Raw genomic sequence first — 19,658 nt, forward strand, 5'->3', positions numbered from 1 at the left:
ATATTGTTATTTTACCTGCGTACAAGGGAAATGCCATGGTTTTGTTGAACAAGCTTGATTACATTCAAAAGATGCAGTGTATACTTTCTGATTCAGCGTATTGCAAAATCAGTGCTGACCTACTAAGAGTGTTGAGAGAAAGACTAATAACCCCCTGAAGAAAAGTGCTTTGTCACAGGAGACTATCAAGAGTCTTAATTCTTACCGTGCTTTATCACCTAGATTATATGGCCTCCCTAAGGTCTTTAAAGAGGCTGTCCTGTTGAGGCCTATTGTTTCTAATATTGGTGCTCTGACATATCGTGTAGCTAAACGTCTTGCTAGTTTGTTGAGCCCACTAGTAGGTAGGTGTGAACATCACATTAAGAACTCTGCAGATTTCTTACATAGATTGCGGGGATTGCGTCTGAATGACTCTGATATTTTAGTCAGTTTTGATGTGGTTTCTCGTTTCACTCGCGTTCCTCTCTCTGATTTGTTACATCTAATTGAGGTTAAGTTTGGTGTCGATTTAACAAATTTGTTTTGACATGTGCTGACTTCCACTTACTTTTTATTCAATGGTCAGTACTACAAACAGACTGATGGAGTTGCAATGGGAAGCCCGTTGTCACCTATTGTGGCCAATTTGTTTATGGAGGACTTTGAGGAGTCAGCGACCTTGAAACCTGCGTGTTTTTTCAGATATGTAGATATAATTTTGTTGTTTGGCCTCATGGTAGTGAGAATTTAAACTGGTTTTTGGAACACCTGAATTCAATCCACCTGAATATTCAGTTCACTATGGAGGTGGAAAAGAATGGATGCCTTCCCTTCCTTGATGTGTCGGTCAGAAGGAAGACTAATGGTACGTTGGGACATTCTGTTTATTCAAAACCTACTCACACTGACTTGTACCTGCGAGCTGATAGTTGTCACCATCCAGGTCAGCATGAAGGAGTACTTCATACCTTGGTTCACAGGGCCCATGTTATCTCAGATCCTGAAAGTTTGGTGTCTGAGCTACCACATCTCGAAATCACCTTTAGTCAGAATTGTTATAGTGAGAGGCAGATCAAACATGTGTTGCGCTATCAGCCTTCTGTGTATGGGTGAGGGATGATAGCAACGAAGTGGCACCTAAGTCTACGGCCTTTTTGCCTTACACAGGAAGCATTTCCAACAGGATTGGTCATATTTTGTGGAAATATGATGTGAAATGTGTTTTTTGACCACCTTCTAAGATTAAGGCCCTGTTGGCGTCTGTAAAAGATGATCTTGGTTTGCGTAAGGCTGGTGTCTATTGTATTCCTTGCAGTTGTTGCATGTCATATATTGGTCAGACAGTCAGGACTGCGGAAGACTGGTGTATTTAAAATAAGCATCAGACATGCTTACAACAGCCGAGAGATTCTGGCTTGCACGTCCAGCTATTGGGATAGTGTTATTAAGGAAGCTGTTGAAATCAAACTATCAAGCATCCTTATAAACAGAGATGGTGGATTTTGTTTAAATGCTGCTTGTAATCTGGCTCTGTCTCTCATCAAAACACAGAGAGACAGGATTAGTGCTACCTCACGTGTTGATTAATAGTCACTATTGATAGTTCTGATGTTGGTTACCTTTGGTTGTGTGTTGACTCTGTGGTTACTTGTTCTGTGTGTGGTATCTTTCTTGTTTCTCCTGTGCCAATTGAGGTATTAAATTCCCTTGCACATTGCTTCCTCCTTGCAGTTGTGCCTTGAGAATGGCAGGGTGTTCTCCTGTCGAAATATTGGCAGTGGTCAGCGATGTCACCCGGCAGCAAACCCGTAAGTTATATGAACATTCAATTCGCTGGGAAAAGTTAGGTCACACATTGGGAGTAATGCTTTGAAAAAGCTCACAGACTGTTTAAAGTCATGTGATGTTTGTCAAAGGGTTAAAGTGGCCAACAATACCAACAGGGGTACTATGCAGAGTCTCAAACCATTAGATAGCTTAGAACTACTCTCCGTGGACCTATAAGGGCCTCTGCCTAAAACCACCTGAAATTTCACCTACATTCGAGTTATTTTAGATGTATTTTCAAAATTTATTAAACTGTATTCAATCAGGAAAGTCACAGCTAAAGCAGTTTTCCACAAAATGTTGGAATACTTTAATGAGATAGGGATACCAAGGAGAGTACTATCTAACAATGGTCTGCAATCTATTGCAAAATTATGGTTAGAAGGAATGGAGCAAAAAGGAATACAGGTAACACACATTTCAGCCTACCATTCATCTAGTAATCCAGCAGGATGCTATACGCGAGAATTAGGAAGACTATGCAGGACATACAGTCACCACAATCATAGAACTTGATAGAAGTGCTAGAATACCCACCCAGTAAAGAAATGGATTTGGTAAAGAAAAAGGAAATGGTGAGAGAACTAAGTAAATGAAAATCAGAAGCAAGACCCACAAGGCATGATGAAAAGGTAAAATTTTCAAAATTTAACATTGGTGAGCTGGTACTTATTAAAGCTTGTGAAAAATCTAGTGAGGTAAATCACAAGATTTCAAAATTTCAAAATGTTTACTATGGTCCATTTGAAATTCAAGGAGTACCACACCCTAATGCATAATTTCTGGTTTATCCTAAGTCCAGAAAACCACAAGCAACTAGAAACATTGTTGACCTAATGATGTATATAGCCAGAAATGTGTAAAACTTGTAACTATTATTATTATCCAGTGTCTGTAATACACTCCTGGAAATTGAAATAAGAACACCGTGAATTCATTGTCCCAGGAAGGGGAAACTTTATTGACACATTCCTGGGGTCAGACACATCACATGATCACACTGACAGAACCACAGGCACATAGACACAGGCAACAGAGCATGCACAATGTCGGCACTAGTACAGTGTATATCCACCTTTCGCAGCAATGCAGGCTGCTATTCTCCCATGGAGACGATCGTAGAGATGCTGGATGTAGTCCTGTGGAACGGCTTGCCATGCCATTTCCACCTGGCGCCTCAGTTGGACCAGCGTTCGTGCTGGACGTGCAGACCGCGTGAGACGACGCTTCATCCAGTCCCAAACATGCTCAATGGGGGACAGATCCGGAGATCTTGCTGGCCAGGGTAGTTGACTTACACCTTCTAGAGCACGTTGGGTGGCACGGGATACATGCGGACGTGCATTGTCCTGTTGGAACAGCAAGTTCCCTTGCCGGTCTAGGAATGGTAGAACGATGGGTTCGATGACGGTTTGGATGTACCGTGCACTATTCAGTGTCCCCTCGACGATCACCAGTGGTGTACGGCCAGTGTAGGAGATCGCTCTCCACACCATGATGCCGGGTGTTGGCCCTGTGTGCCTCGGTCGTATGCAGTCCTGATTGTGGCGCTCACCTGCACGGCGCCAAACACGCATACGACCATCATTGGCACCAAGGCAGAAGCGACTCTCATCGCTGAAGACGACACGTCTCCATTCGTCCCTCCATTCACGCCTGTCGCGACACCACTGGAGGCGGGCTGCACGATGTTGGGGTGTGAGCGGAAGACGGCCTAACGGTGTGCGGGACCATAGCCCAGCTTCATGGAGACGGTTGCGAATGGTCCTCGCCGATACCCCAGGAGCAACAGTGTCCCTAATTTGCTGGGAAGTGGCGGTGCGGTCCCCTACGGCACTGCGTAGGATCCTACGGTCTTGGCGTGCATCCGTGCGTCGCTGCGGTCCGGTCCCAGGTCGACGGGCATGTGCACCTTCCGCCGACCACTGGCGACAACATCGATGTACTGTGGAGACCTCACGCCCCACGTGTTGAGCAATTCGGCGGTACGTCCACCCGGCCTCCCGCATGCCCACTATACGCCCTCGCTCAAAGTCCGTCAACTGCACATACGGTTCACGTCCACGCTGTCGCAGCATGCTATCAGTGTTAAAGACTGCGATGGAGCTCCGTATGCCACGGCAAACTGGCTGACACTGACGGCGGCGGTGCACAAATGCTGCGCAGCTAGCGCCATTCGACGGCCAACACCGCGGTTCCTGGTGTGTCCGCTGTGCCGTGCGTGTGATCATTGCTTGTACAGCCCTCTCGCAGTCTCCGGAGCAAGTATGGTGGGTCTGACACACCGGTGTCAATGTGTTCTTTTTTTCATTTCCAGGAGTGTATGTATAAATTGTATTGCAACCATATTAATATGTGTTATGTTTCAGGTTCTGAGATACTTTTGTGTAAACAAGCAATGATTGGAAATTGAAACAAGTGTTTCACTTAGAGGACTGTTGAGAGAAATACTGTAGCCCAAGGGACATAACAAACCCATGGTTTTTGATGAAAAAGGACTGCCAAAAATTATGTAAAAATAAAAGGGGAAGCCTACAAGGAAGAATGCACAAACTGTTTTTAAAGAAAATGAAAAATGGACTGCTTTTGATCTCATAAAGAGGCAGCCAAAAGAAAAGTGTATGCTATTGGTTCACAGGAGCCAAGAAGGACTGCCATAATACCAATACTGGAGGCAGCAAATTGTTCTATTAATGTGTAGTAATTTTGTATTATTAATGTTAAAAATATTTATGTGTAAAGAGTGTTTTTATGACGTAACTTGTAACAGGCTTAAGTGTATAATGTAAGTTCAGGAGGACAATGCTTTAATGTAAATGAACCAATGAAACCTATTTTTTGTGTATTTCAATCATGCTTACCTGTAGGAACACATAATTAAAACAGGGCATATATATAACAATATTTGTTTATGGTTCATTTAAATTTTTATTTTATTTAATTTTGCTTTACAATTTTTGCATATTGGTAATATATTTTCTGTAGATGTAAAGTAGAGTGTGCTATACTGGATTTTGAAGTTCTTTGCATTATATGTGAGTAATGTATGTAGAACACTATGTAAACAGAACTAAAATTTAGTAAGAGAATTATATGTGGCAACAGAGAGATAGGGTTTTCTGTTATTTAGATAAAAGCCTACTAAATTACAATAGTAGTGGTAGAGTTATAAACTTTGAATGTAGCATCTGTCAAAGTATGCAATCTTTGTTTACAAGCCACTTAATGTCATATTTCCATTTATACATGTTTAGATGCAAGTTTATCCGAGTTTAACTGTTAATGGTAAGCAAAATTACAGTATACTGTGTCCTTATGTATCAAATTAACTTAAGAGTGTTTTACTGTTTTCATTATCAAATGTTTTATTATCAGAATTTTAACAGGAATGGGGAACTTTACATACATAGGCTTACTTCTGAAGTTTCCAGAACTAAATGGGTTCCTGGGGTTTGTGCAATATTAATTTACTTCATGCTGTTTTTCTTCAAACATTTTCTGATTGCAAATTCATGGTCATAGTAAATCTCCAGGAACCATTTTCTTGACATATGTTGACTGTATAGTGACAGGACAGCATTATGTGGATGCCGTCTGTTCATATCTGCAGAATTCGGATTGAAGTTTCAAAATTTGGCAATAGGAGACATTTGTCTGGTGGTGTTGTCTTTACAGCAAATACAGTATGATGACAAAAGAGAATGAATGAGTAGCTAGTTTTGAGGCATGGGGAGATGACCAAGGTAAAAATGAAGAAGCAGAATTTGTTATGGAAAAAGGGGGTAAAGTACCAAATATTAAAGTGGAACCAGATGTCGAAGGGCAAGCAGAGCAGAATGGAAGAGTGGAAAATATGTTAGCTACATTGATAGCAGAAGTGAAAGAAATGAGTGGGTGAATAGAAGCTGGTAACAAAGAAATGGGTGGAGGGATAGAAGCTGGTAACAAAGATATAGATGGACGGATAGGAGCTGGTAACAAAGAACTGGGAGGAAAAATAGAAGCTGCTGATAGAAAGATAGACTCTGTTACTAACAAAGTAGAAGTTATTAGTAAATCTCAAATGGAAATGGGGGAGGAATTCAAAAACCTAGACAAGAGATTTGAGCAAAGGTTGAAGGATTTTAAAAAGGAGTTTGAAGAGGGATTGGAAAGGAGAATTTCTGAGGTCATATTCGATATGGGAAAAGATTTTGAAAAGTTTAAGGACAATGTGAAAGGGAATTTAAGGAAACAGAATTTGGGTTAAAGGAAAAACAAATGAAATTTGAGAAAAGGGTGGAGAAAAAACTACACAGCTTAGATTAAAATATGGAAGCCCAAGCTAAAGAATGTGAACAAAGAAAGACTGAGGTAAAGGAGTATTGTAATCAATTTGTTGAGGAACATAGGCAGAAAACTAAAGCAGAAGTTAAAGAGATTAAAGAGGCCACTTCTGTGACCAAGAATAGGGTAGGGGCGCTAGAGAAAACAGGACAGGAAAGGAATTGTACAGCTTCTGCTGTGGTAGTGCATGTGAGAGACAGTAGTAGCTTTAATAATATAGTGTTTGATCCCAAGAGGAATGTACACCTGCAGTCCTTTGTAAATAGTTTGAAAAGTCAGTTCACAGCAGATTGGACAAAGAAAGACAAATTAAGAAGGGCCAGTGCATCATTACAAGGTGAGAGTTTAATTTAGGGGTTGGGGGAGGCAGATGCACCCAATAAATATGAAACTTTCGAGGAATTTGGGTCAGCTTTTATAGGAGGGTACTGGTTCAAAAGAGAAACAAAGTGATGTTATAGGGGCCTTTATGACCGTTCCATGGTATGACAGGAGAAACAGAAAGATTATGAGAGGATATTGTGAAAGGTGGATTAATGGGCTGAAACATTTGGATGGTAGTTCGAGTGACAGGGATACTACAGAGGTGCTAATGGGGAAGTTACCTCCCAATAAGAAGTGTGGACTAATATAGAATAACAAAGAATGTAAAGGATTTTCTGACTGGAGAGAGGGATGTGGACTGACAGCAAACAAATTATCCATTTCATGAAAACCGAGATTCTGAGAGGTACCAGGAAAACCGAAAGCAGATTAACAGAATGAATCAAGTGAATGTTATTGGTCAATTGGATTTTAGAAATAATAACAGAGGTCATGGTAGATGGGGAAGTTCTCATGTGGATAATGATACTCCGCAGCAGTAAGGGCCCATGCTGGCGCAGGTCGAGTGTCTGGGTCCACTGATGCTGCAAGTTGTCCCGATGAGGCAATGTTTAGTGATGTATAATATTGATAATGCTAATCATGGTGATAAGAGGTGTGAAAGTCAGAACTTGCTGATTGGAAGGGAGTGTCCAAAGTTAACTGTAGAAATGATGTTGAATCAGAAGGTTCATGTATTGAAATGTTTTCTCATATGTATGAAGGAATTAAAGAATAAGAAGGGGTACAGGGAGATGGAGAAAAGGAAGGTAATATAATGCAAATTGAAAGTGTTGAAAGTGAGGGAGAAGAAAGTGAGGAGAGTAGTTGGAGTGAATAGGAAGAAGAAGGAGTACTAGGAGATGCATTTCTTTTACATGGTAGTTTCAAGGAGATAATATAGAAGGAGAAGGGTAAATTTCTGAAATTACTGAAGCAGAGACTTCTGCAAATTCTATGAACCATGGTATTGGCACAAAGGAAGAGGAGAGAGTAAATAGGCAGAGACTTCTGCAAATTCTATGAACCATGGTATTGGCACAAAGGAAGAGGAGAGAGTAAATGTATTTCTCATTGGGATGAATGATGATGTAACTACTTGTAACGAGAAGAAGAGGAGCAATTTGGAAGGAATTGTGAGAGGATGTAAATGCGGAACCATTTAGTAGAGATTGGAAACATGATAATACTGAAAGAGATTTATTACATGAGGAAGAGGATGTTGATGATATTGAAGCTGGGTAACCTTTTGTAAAATTAAGAGCCTATGGTAGGGAGGAGAAAGCTCTATTGGATACAGGTAGTGAAATTAGTGCAGTAGCTGAAGAATTCCGTAATTGTATAAAAGAGTGCAATAAGGTAATGGATGTACCACCATTAGGCTTAAAAATAATAGGTGCCACAGGTAAACTGAGTAAAATTGTTAAGTGTCAGATTATTTTTAGTATTTGAACTAGGAGGCGTAGATTTGCTACACAACTTTTTTGTGGTGCCTGGTCTGAGTGTGGACATTATCTTGGGTATGTATTGGTTAATAGAGTGTAACCCAGAAACTAATTGTGGTGACTGTTTGATAATCGGGGGTCAGAAATGAGGGTGAATTTTAATAGATAATAATAATTTGGTAGAACAACTGAAGATAAGAGTGATGCCAATAGGAATGGATGTTGGCGATTTACAATTGAATCTAGACAGTGTTGGTAATAAAGATGAAAGAGTTGGTAATAAAGATGAAAGAGGAACAATAGAAGAGTTGAAGGTACAAATGGACAAGGTAGAAGGGTTGAGTGAGCGACATAAGGATGAGCTAAGAGAAGTTCTGTGGGTGAATAAAGAAGCGTTCTTAGATAAGTCAGGTAAAGTTAAGAACTTTGAATGCAAGTTAGTTCTGAAACCACGTGAACCCTTTGCTAGAAAACCTTTCCCTATACTGTTCAATTTGAGAGAAGCAGTACATAAGGAAATGGAGAGGATGATAGAGTGTAGTGCAATAGAGACAAGTAAAACTGAATACAATAATCCATTAATAGGTGTTGGCAAGAAAGATGATAGTGTGAGGGTGGTCATAGATGCTAGGATGTTGAATACCATAGTGAGCAGAGGGACTGATCACCCAGAGAATATGGGTGGAATATTGCAAAAATATTACAATATGAATTATATGAGCAGTCTTATCTGACAGCTGGGTACTGGCAAGTCCCACTCACAAAGGAGTATAGAAAATATACTGCTTTTTTTGTAAATGGGAAATGTTACCAATATACTGTGGTTCCATTTGGTTTAAATATTAGTGTGTCAGTGTTCATCCGGGCCATCGACCAAGTATTAGGAGTAGAGCTGAGTTCCAAAATAATGGTGTATGTGGGTGACTTGTTGGTTGCCATTTGTGTCTTGGGAAGGGCATTGTAGATTGTTGGCTGAGGTGTTTCAAGCTTTGAGAAAAGGGGGCATGACCCTTAGGCATGACAAATGTGAGTTTGTAAGAAAAGAAATAACATACTTGGGTAGAATCTCATCTACCACAGTATTAAAGTTGACCCTGAAAGGATAAACACAATTAAATAGTGCCCATCTCCAAAGACTCGGAATAAGCTGAAGTCATTCCTAGGTTTGTGTAATTATCACAGAAATTTTGTGTCTGGGCAAGTGTTCAACAACCCATGTTTACACAAATTATTAAGTCCTAAGGTATCTTTTGTTTGGAGGGATGAATGTGAAGAAGTGTTTAACCATCTTAATGAGGCCTTGAAAGAGGACAGGATTTTGCACCAACCGGACCTTAGTTGACCTTTTTGTCTGGAAACTGATTCTAGTGGTTATATTGATATGGTGTCTCTTCTTCCAGACATGTCTGAAAGAACAGACACCATTGATGACCTGCAGCCATCTAGAACAAAATTAGAATTGTATATTAACACCTTCAGCTGCTGATGGGCATTGATATATATCAATTGGGACAGGTGAAAATGTGTGCCCCAACTGGGATTCGAACCTGGGATCTCCTGCTTCCATGGTAGACGCATCATCCGTCTGAGCCACCATGGGCACAGAGAGGATAGTGCGGCTGCAGGGACTATCTCATGCACAGCCCCTACAAGACCCACATTCTCACCTTGTATGTCCATACACTACATTCGTAGTGTCCCACCCCGACACACTCATTACTTGTGGAAGACAGTCTTAGCAAGTCCCGTAAGAGTTTGGGCAATATGTGTGCATCTGCACAGAAGAAGAAGGTCATGGCTGGTGTTGCCAGAACTATATACTTATATGGATATGGTGTCTGTTCTTTTGGACGTGTAGCAGAAGAAAGCTGCACAAATATTCAGTCAGATTTCAAAAGATTCAAAATTGGTGTAAAGACTGGCAACTTGCTTTAATTGTTCAAAAAATGTAAACTGATGCACTTCACAAAATTCAGAAACATAATACCCTGTGATTACAATATCAATGAGTCACAAATGCAATCAATTAATTTATACATACACATGGGTATACAAACTGGAATGCTGACAAAGGCTGTCACAGGATAGCAGGAGGCAGACTGCAAGTCATAGGTAGGGCATTCAAAAGATACAGTCTACAAAGAACATTCCTGTGACTCATCCTACAATATTGTTCAAGAGTGTGGGATGTTTAGCAAATATGTCCAACATGGATTATTGAACTTCTACAACAAAGGGCAGCATAAATGATATAAATGATGACAGATGGTTTTGACCTTGCTCATAAAGTTTTAGAGCCAGTATTAAGTGAGAAATTTAGGAATGTATCACAGCCTCCTCTGTATCAAAGGCATGGCACAAACAAGATTTGACTAATTATTGTGAGCACAGAGGCAGATGGAACAAGAAAAGAATCATGCAGAGTATAGGATGTAGTGTGCGTGTGTGTGTGTGTGTGTGTGTGTGTGTGTGTGTGTGTGTGTGTGTATCCAGATATGTTCCACCAATAACTTTGTCAGTGGCAACATCACTTATTTGCATAAGAGCCTTTTCTGATGGCTGTGAAATGTTAACAGGTGTTATTCACTTCCTTTTAATAAACAGCCTTTTGATATCTGAACAAGTTTTGATATTGCTTTTGGCTGCTGATCTTCTACAATATGACATGTAGATGTTATTTTAGAACAAAAGGATAAACCTATTAGGGGTGCTAAGGAAGTACCAAAATGAACTTTGTTTTGCCATTGTCGTCTTCAGTAAGAAGACTGATTTGATGCAGCTCTCCATGCTGCTCTGTCTTTGCAAGCCACTTCATCTCTGAATAGCTACTGCAACCTACATCTTTCTGAATCTGCCTACAGTATTCCTGTATTGGTCTTCCTCTAAGATTTTAACTCCCCCCCCCCCACCCCCCCCCCCCCACCCCACCCCTGCGCACACACACACACACACACACACACACACACACACACACACACCTTCAATACTAAATTGGTGATCCCTTGACGTCTCAGAAAGTGTCCCATCTACAGAACCCTTCTTTTGGTCAAGTTGTGCCACAAGTTACTTGTCTCCCCAATTCTATTCACTACTTCCTCATTAGTTATGTGATCGACCCATCTAATCTTCAGCATTCATTTGTAGACCACATTTCAAAAGCTTCTGTTCTCTTTTTATCTAAACTGTTTATCATCCATGTTTCACTTCCATATGTGGCTACACCCCAGACAAATAACTTCAAAAAAGACTTCCTAACACTTAAATTTATGTTTGATATTAACAAATTTCTCTTCCTCAGAAATGTTTTTCTTGCCATTGCCTGTCTACATTTTATATCCTCTCTACTCCAGCCACCATCAATTATTTTGAAGCCAAACAGCAAAATTCATTTACTACTTTAAGTGTCTCATTTCATAATCTAATTTCTTTAGCAACATCTGATTTAATTGAATTACATTCCATTACTTTTGTTTTGGTTTTGTTGGTTTTCATCTTATATACTCATTTCAAGGCACTGTCCATTCCATTCACTTGCTCTTCCAAGTCCTTTGCTATCTCTGACAGAATTACAATGTCATTGACAAACCTTAAAGTTTTTATTTCTTCTCCCTGAACTTTAATTCCTACTCCAAATTTGTCTCTGGTTTCCTTTACTGCTTATTCAATGTACACATTGAATAACACCAGGGATAGGCTACAACCCTGTCTCACTCTCTTTTCAACTATTGCTTTCCTTCCATGCTCCTCAACTCTTCTAATTGCCATCTGGTTTCTGTACAAGTTGTAAATAGCCTTTCACTTCACTCCCTGTATTTCGCTGCTGCTACCTTCATAATTTCAAAGAGAGAACTCCAATCTACATTGTCAAAAGCTTTCTCTAAGTCTACGAATGCTATAAACAATGGTTTGCCTTTCCTTAACCTATCTCCTAAGGTAAGTTGTAGGGTCAGTATTGTCTCATGTGTTCCTACATTTCTCCAGAATCCACACTGATCTTCCCTGAGTTCTGCTTCTAGAAGTTTTTAAATTCTTCTCTAAAGGACTTGTGTTAATATTTTGCAAACATGACTTATTAAACTGACTGTTTGGTACTTTTCACACCTGTCAGCAACTGCTTTCTTTGGAATTTGAATTACTACATTTTTCTCGAATCCTGAGGGTACTTTGCCTGTCTCATACATGTTGCCTACCACATGGAGGAGTTTTGTCATGGCTGACTCTCCTAAGGCTACCAGCAGTCCTGACAGAATATTGTCTATGTCCGGAGCCTTGCTTGGACTTAGATCCTTGCAAGCGTTGTCAAATTCTTCTCACACTACCTTACCTTCCATATCATCTTCATCTACATCCACTTCACTTTCAACACTATTCCTTACAAGTTCATCTCCCTTGTAAAGGTCCTCTATATACTCCTTCCACCTATCAGCTTTCTCTTCTTTGCTTAGGACTGGTTTACCCTCTGAGCTCTTGATATTCATACACATGCTTCTCTTTTCCCCAAAGGCCTCTTTAATTTCCCTGTAGGCAGAATCTGTCTTTCCCCTAGTGAAATACTTACATTTGTCCTCTAGCCATTCCTGTTTAGCAATTTTGCATTTCCTGTCAGTCTCATTTTTAAATGTTTATATTTCCTTTCACCTGCTTCATTTGCTGTATTTTTAAATTTTCTCCTTTTGTCAATTAAATTCAATATCTCCTGCATTATCCAAGGATTCCTACTAGGCTTTGTCTTTTTACCTATTTGATCTCTGCTGCCTTCACTATTTCATCTCTTAAAGATACCCATTCATCTTCTACTGTATTCCTTTTCCCTGTTCTAGTCAACCATTGTATAATGCTCCCTCTCAAGTTGTCAACTACCTCTGGTCCTTTCAACTTATCCAGATTACAATTTAAAATCTGGTTGCTAAATCTCTGTCTAACCATTATATAATCACTCTGAAAGCTTCTGGTGTCTCCAAGTCTCATCCATGCATGATGATGATTCTTAAACCAAGTGTTACCAAAAATTAAATTATGCTCTGTGCAAAATTCTACCAGGTGGCTTCCTCTTTCATTCCTTTCCCCCAGTCCATATTCACCTACAATTTTTCCTTCTCTTCCATTTCCTACAATTGAATTCCAATCCACTATCATTATTAAATTTTTATCTCACTTAACTATCTGAATAATTTCTTTTATCTCGTCAATATTATGAGAAGGAAAGTTGCTACTTGCCATATAGCAGAGATCGCAACTCAGCATCTCCGCTACATGGTGAGTAGTAACTTTCCTTCTCATAATATTGTTACATTCCAGCCTGGGTTTTCCATTGTTTGATTTCATCTCATCATACATATCTTCAATCTCTTCATCAAATGTGGAGCTGGTTGACATGTAAATTTGCACTACTGTGGTAGGTGTGGGCTTTGTGTCTATCTTGGCTACAATAATGCATTCACTATGCTGTTCATAGTATCTAACCCACATTCACCATTTTCTTATTCATTATTAAACCTACCCCTGCATTACCTTTATCTGATTTTGTGTTTATAAGCCTGTATTCACCTGACCAGAAGTCCTGTTCTTCCTGCCACTGAACTTTGCTAATTCCCACTATGTCTAACTTCAACCTACCCATTTCCCTTTTTAAATTTTCTAATCTACCTCCCCAATTAAGGGATCTAACATTCCATGTTCCAATCCATAGAATGCCAGTTTTGTTTCTCCTGATGATGAAGTCCTCCTGAATAGTCCACTTCCGGAGATCTGAATAGGGGCAAGTTTTACCTCTGGAATATTTTACCCAAGAGCATCCCATCATCATTTAACCATACAGTAGTGCTGCATGTCCTCAGGAAAAATTACACCTGTAGTTTCCTCATGCTTTCAGCCATTTGTATTAGCAGCACATCAAGGCCCTTTTGATTGATGTTACATGGCCAGATCAGTCAATTATCTGGACTGTTACTCCTGCATCTACTGAAAAGGGTGCCGCCTCTCTTCAACAATCAGTTTGTTTGGCCTCTCAACAGATACCCCTCCATTGCAGATGTACCTACAGTACAGCTGTCTGTATTGCTGAGGGATGCAAACCACTCCACTTACAGCAAGGTCCATGGTTTTTGGTTTTAAAAATTAAAAAAGTAATTATCATATAGTTCGTTTGGCCTCTCAACAGATACCCCTCCTGTACTGCTGAGGGATGCAAGCCACTCCACTTACAGCAAGGTCCATGGTTTTTGGTTTTAAAAATTAAAAAAGTAATTATCATATAGGTGTATATAACTCTACATCATAAGTAAAAGCAAATATTTAACCTATGAATTTTTTAGAGATGAGAAAAATATTTTGTGGTATCTCCTCACCTTAACGCTTTCAATTGTTTTCAGTTCATCTTGTAAGTCTTCTATCTTCATACACATTGTCTTATGCTCCCATTCAAGACAAATATTACCACGGCGAAAATTAGTAGCTTCATGCATTGCATCAAGTTTCTTTTTCCCTGCTTCCTATCAAAAAGAAAGAATTGCAGTAATCTTCAGAAAAAATTGTTTTAGAAAATTATATTCTGTGGGATGTATACAGAGATTTTGCTAAATGCGGACAAACTGTAGGAATCGATCCCTGAGAGGATAAAGAAGCAAAAAAGATTGAGGGCTTAAAAAAAAAAAAAAAAAAAAAAAAAAAAAAAAAAAAAAAAAAAAAAATTTCCCTTGGCAACTGCCAATTTTGAATGTAACATAGAAAGTTATAAATGCAAGATTGCAACTCAATAAAGTCTGCAGGTACTATTATTAATGACTTTAAATAATGAGTATAATAGCAGAAGTATCTTTAAGAATGCTGTTTATTATTGCAAAACACTTATTGGTGTTGATGATCCAGCAATTAAATAAAGTATAAGTTGCATGACAGGGAAATAATAGATTCCTGCTACATGTAATTAGTAATGAACAACAACGTAGCTCCCGAGATATTCACTTCTAAACACATACTACATCTTCACTTCAGAAGACACGGAAATCTCACAAGTGCACAAATCGGTACTACAAAATATTTCTATCACCTGTGACCATGTGCAAACTGCTCAACACTCTCCAAGTATTTCCTGTGACCGTTCGTCATGCCTTCCCATCCAGCACTCCCCCATGTCCTGTGCAACTGTCCACCATGCTGTCCTGTTCTGTACTCCCCCTCCATTGTCTTTGGTAGTCGCCTACCTTAGTAACGAACACTGTGATTGGCTGGAGCGCTCCCACAATGTCTCCCAGCCAATGCACACTCACAAACATACTGAAACACATGTGAAATGCTGGATATACATTTAAATAACTTGAAATTAAATAAATATTCCTATGGCTGGACCATAAACACGCTCTAACACACATTATTAAATACATAAACAAATCAAATAAACATATATCAAGGAATAGAAACAAAGCAGACCAGTAACCTAATGTCTCTGTGCTTTCTAAAACACAGTAAATATTTGACCAATTTCTTCATGAGAAGTATATATCGGATGTAAACGAAGACATAGACAAATAAATACAGGGTGCGTCAAAAAAATGTATCCACACTTTGATTTGTCATAGACATATTATTTCCCGTTCTACATGGTTAAATATCTGTGAGAAAGTAATGTTATGTTTCTTCAACAGGTGGCAGCAGTGGCAAGGAAGTAACTGCAACATGGCGGATGTGCGTTTGAGCTTTGAAGCGCGGAAGCAGATAATTAGGTGGTACTGGAAGTTTGAGAATGTAGCTGCGGTTTGAAGACAGTGGAGAAGTGAGTATGGTACAGAACCACCTTCATGGTTAACAATTACACGTCTATGAGACGAATTTGAAATTCATGGAACAGTGTTTGATGTTCATAAAGGTCGATCAGGGCGACCTTGTACAGCTACAAGTGATGATTCCACAACTGCTGTCTTGGAACTGTTTCAGCATTTGCCTCAAAAATCTTCAAGGCAAGCGGCATGTGAGGGTAACGTAAGTGCTAGTAGTGCGCTACGCATTCTGAAGAAAGGCAAGTTTCGTGTGTACATTCCAAGGCTGGTACAACAGCTAAGTGACGATGATCCAGATCGAAGGTTAGAATTTTGTGAATAGGTTCAGGAGATGGTGAGATGTGAACCGGGATTTATGGATAGCATAATTTGGTCGAATGAAGCCCAATTCAAACTCAATGGAACTGTCAATAGGCACAATTGTGTGTACTGGGCTGTAGATAATCCTCACATTACAGTTGAAAAGGCTGTGAATTTGCCTGGTGTAAATGTGTGGTGTTTGTCTGCAAGGGGACTCATTGGACTTTTCTGCTTTGAAGGTACTGTTAGTGGAGAAAAGTACTGAACAATGCTTGCTGACTCCGTATTCCCTGCCATTCGTGCATTATATCATAATGATGAGCTTTATTTCCAACAAGATGGTGCACTATCATAGGGACGTACGAGCATACCTGGATCACAATGTGCCAGGCCAGTGGATAGGACGCAGGGGACCAATCAAGTTTCCTGCATGCTCTCCAGACCTCACGCCGCTGCATTTCTTCTTATGGGGCACAGTGAAAGATGAGGTGTACAAACGTAAACCACATAACCTGGACACACTTTGGAATGAGATTCAGGTGGTGTGTGCAGAAATCTCATTGGATACTTTGGTATGATGTACGGAATCAGTGGTGACTCGTACTCAGAAATGTATTGATGCTGAAGGCCACCAGTTTGAACACTAATCACATTTGTAAAGTACATTCATTTTTCCAATTGGACTTTAAGCTTTCCATTACCAGAAATTTAACATTGTAGAATGGGTAATAAATTTTCTATGACACTTCAAAGTGTGTATATACTTTTTTGATGCACCCTGTATATTCATAAGCATGCAGCTACCGTTTTTTCATGTAACTGTGGAGTACTTATGGCCTGACATGATCAATAGTAATCGACCATTTTGACCTCCAATAACTCATGTACTATTCAAGTTACATGCTTGTAATTCATACCAATTTACGTTTACACTAATAGCTTTCTAAAGACATGTCAACTGACAAAATCAGATGAACTGTGTAGATTTTAGAAATTCATTGCTGGGTGTTACTTGCATAATTTAGTCAGATACTAAACTTTAAACTAATAAAGATATTGAAAATCTGATTACACCATCAGAATTGTCATGCAAATAATGGTAATGTACATGTTTCTTTTCGAGGTATCACGATTCCTCTGGCTACTATTAATTTCTACATGAATTGTAAAATGTCTGCCATTATGTTTTCACAAAGTCCACCATCTTTGGCACTCCTGGGATACACATCCTCATTGACACAAAGCACAGTCCTCGTCACAGCATGAACATGGAATTCCCAGCCACGCGGTCAGCCTGGACCATGTGCTCAGGCTACCCCTCTTGCTCCGGCTAACTTTTGGCACCACGTGGTTGCTGACAAGCCCTGGCTTGCCGAGCGGCCCGTGCGGCCATGCCAACTCTGAACTTAGAATATTTTCAGGGGGCCACAGCTCGCCCGTTACCTCACAAGATCATGTGGGCTTGCTGGCTGGAAATGCAGGACGTCTGTGCTACAGGGTATTTATTAAGTCATCATGACTGTGCAGTAAGATGCTATGCATGACATGCTGTGATGAGACCACCACTAGACAAGGTGTTTGGAGTGACTACCACAGTTCTCAACACATGTGAACATGATGCAGCAGTGACTGATACACAAGTTCAAATATGCTATCCTGCAACTGAATGTTATCACAGGCAACATGAATGTCAGCATATATGAGGATGGCATCTGCATGTCTGAGAAAGGGTCCACTTACACATCTTCATTCAGGTATTGGCACAGGTCTGTCTGTATGAAGGGTTAAGACCTAGCAACTGGGCAGGCCACATCTGAATGGTTAAGACCTAGCAACTGGACAGGCCACATAGCTGGAAAACTTCTTCCCATCCATGGATGAGGATAGTCAGGATAGATGGATAGATGTCGTCAAGGTACCTCACTGTGGAAATGCGGAAATGAGCTGGATCAGCATCATGTAGTAGTCACATTATCCTCATATCATACCTGCCAGCAAAAAGCAGGAAGTGAAGATATGCCTCTCCTGTGAGGCATTGTAGAAGGACAACTTGTCCTACAAGGCAGTCATGAATGATCTTCACCCACACATTGGGGCCGGAGTGATGCTGTTGCTTTACTGCCATCATACCATAGAGATTCTCCATAGGACGAAGATGAGTTTGTGAAGGTGTATAGGTAGCCTCATCAATAATAGAATGGATGACAGAAATACCAGCACCATGATGGTCTGAATTATGAACCAGCAACAAATCTGTAATACAAGAGCAATGGCCATAGTGATAAGACCTCCACACATTGTAAGTGATATAGACAGTGGCAGTTGTCATGGACAATAACCACATGGTCCTCTGGCTTACCCTATGCTAGTGGGCCACCTGTCTGGTGCTATTACTGGCATATTATTCTACAGTGTTCAACACTTTTTCCTCCAAGGCCTGTAAATGTAATGGGCACACCCTTCTTTCTTTGTTACTCTCTTTGTAAATGAGGCTGTCTTGCACAAATGATAAAACATCAGTTCAAGCAGTTTATGGTGTGGTTGTTGTCAGCGAGAATACTTTTCCCAGAACAGTCATGCTGTTGTTCACCCGTTACCATTTGCCTGTCGATGTGTAACGACTATGTTGGCCAGTGAATCTGATGCCCTGAAATAATGATGTGTGAGCACATCGCTATCATTGGCAACATCACTGACCTCGTGAGTGTGGTGCTAAAACACTAATACAAACAGAACATTACCACTTGTGTGGTGTATCCTCATGTCACCTGCTTAGCTGGGAGGTTACATGCTTGCCTCCCATGTAGCAGGCTCGGGTTCGATTCCCAGTCGGGTTGGGGAATTTTCTCTGCTCGTGGACTGGGTGTTACGTTGTCCTCATAATCATTTCATCCTCATCACTGGCATGCACATTGCCCAAATGTGGCATCGTCTGAAATAAAACTTGCACTTGGCAACCGAACTTTCCCGAATCGGGCCTCCCGGCCAACAATGCCATACACTCATTTCAATTCATGTATGCTTTCAATCATTGAAACCTACACCATCAAGGGTATTTTACTTTCCCCTTTAAGTGGCTGTAGCTCCCTCAGAACACATTTCCTGCCACATGTTTCTATTTTTCTGTCCACTTCTGATACGAACGTGTAAACCAGGCACTTTGATGATCCTTGGACCTGTTTCACATACTTGAGCTTGCAGGCCACCTCACCAAGTGATGTGACAACAGCACTGCTAGTGCATAAAATAAAGACTATAAAGTTCTTGACATTAATGTTTAATGAGGTAATGCACTAATATGAATGACACCCCATTTTTGACACACCACACCAAAATATTATACTTCATAATATGCATTTTTGAGTGCTTATTTATTTATGTTCAGCACATCTTCAGATGTTTACATTTATTTATGTATCGTGAACATTGTTCCTTTACTTATGATGTTTCACAATAGCTGTCTTAAATACTTCCGTTACAAAATTCTGCTTTATATGTAAATTTACACATGAGAGAATTAGTCATAAACTGTAATATATAATATTGTAATTTGTGCTGTAAATACAGTAAACTGTAGAATACTCAACATAATTGGCATTTTATAATCAAAATATCAAGGCCTATATGTAATGACACAGCA

The 19,658-nt window shown here is 40.0% G+C and overlaps 1 protein-coding gene across 1 annotated transcript in view; it reads right to left on the minus strand.

Moving 5' to 3' along the window:
- The window catches only part of LOC126428416 (cilia- and flagella-associated protein 43), a 218,090-nt gene that overhangs the window by 37,848 nt on the left and 160,584 nt on the right, over positions 1–19,658 (minus strand). The window contains exon 13 of the mRNA XM_050090378.1: positions 14,291–14,434. Within this exon, the coding sequence (XP_049946335.1) occupies positions 14,291–14,434 (144 nt within the window). The remainder of the gene's footprint in view (positions 1–14,290; positions 14,435–19,658) is intronic.

This window comes from Schistocerca serialis, chromosome 1 (assembly GCF_023864345.2).
Source record: "Schistocerca serialis cubense isolate TAMUIC-IGC-003099 chromosome 1, iqSchSeri2.2, whole genome shotgun sequence".
Taxonomy (NCBI): domain Eukaryota; kingdom Metazoa; phylum Arthropoda; class Insecta; order Orthoptera; family Acrididae; genus Schistocerca; species Schistocerca serialis.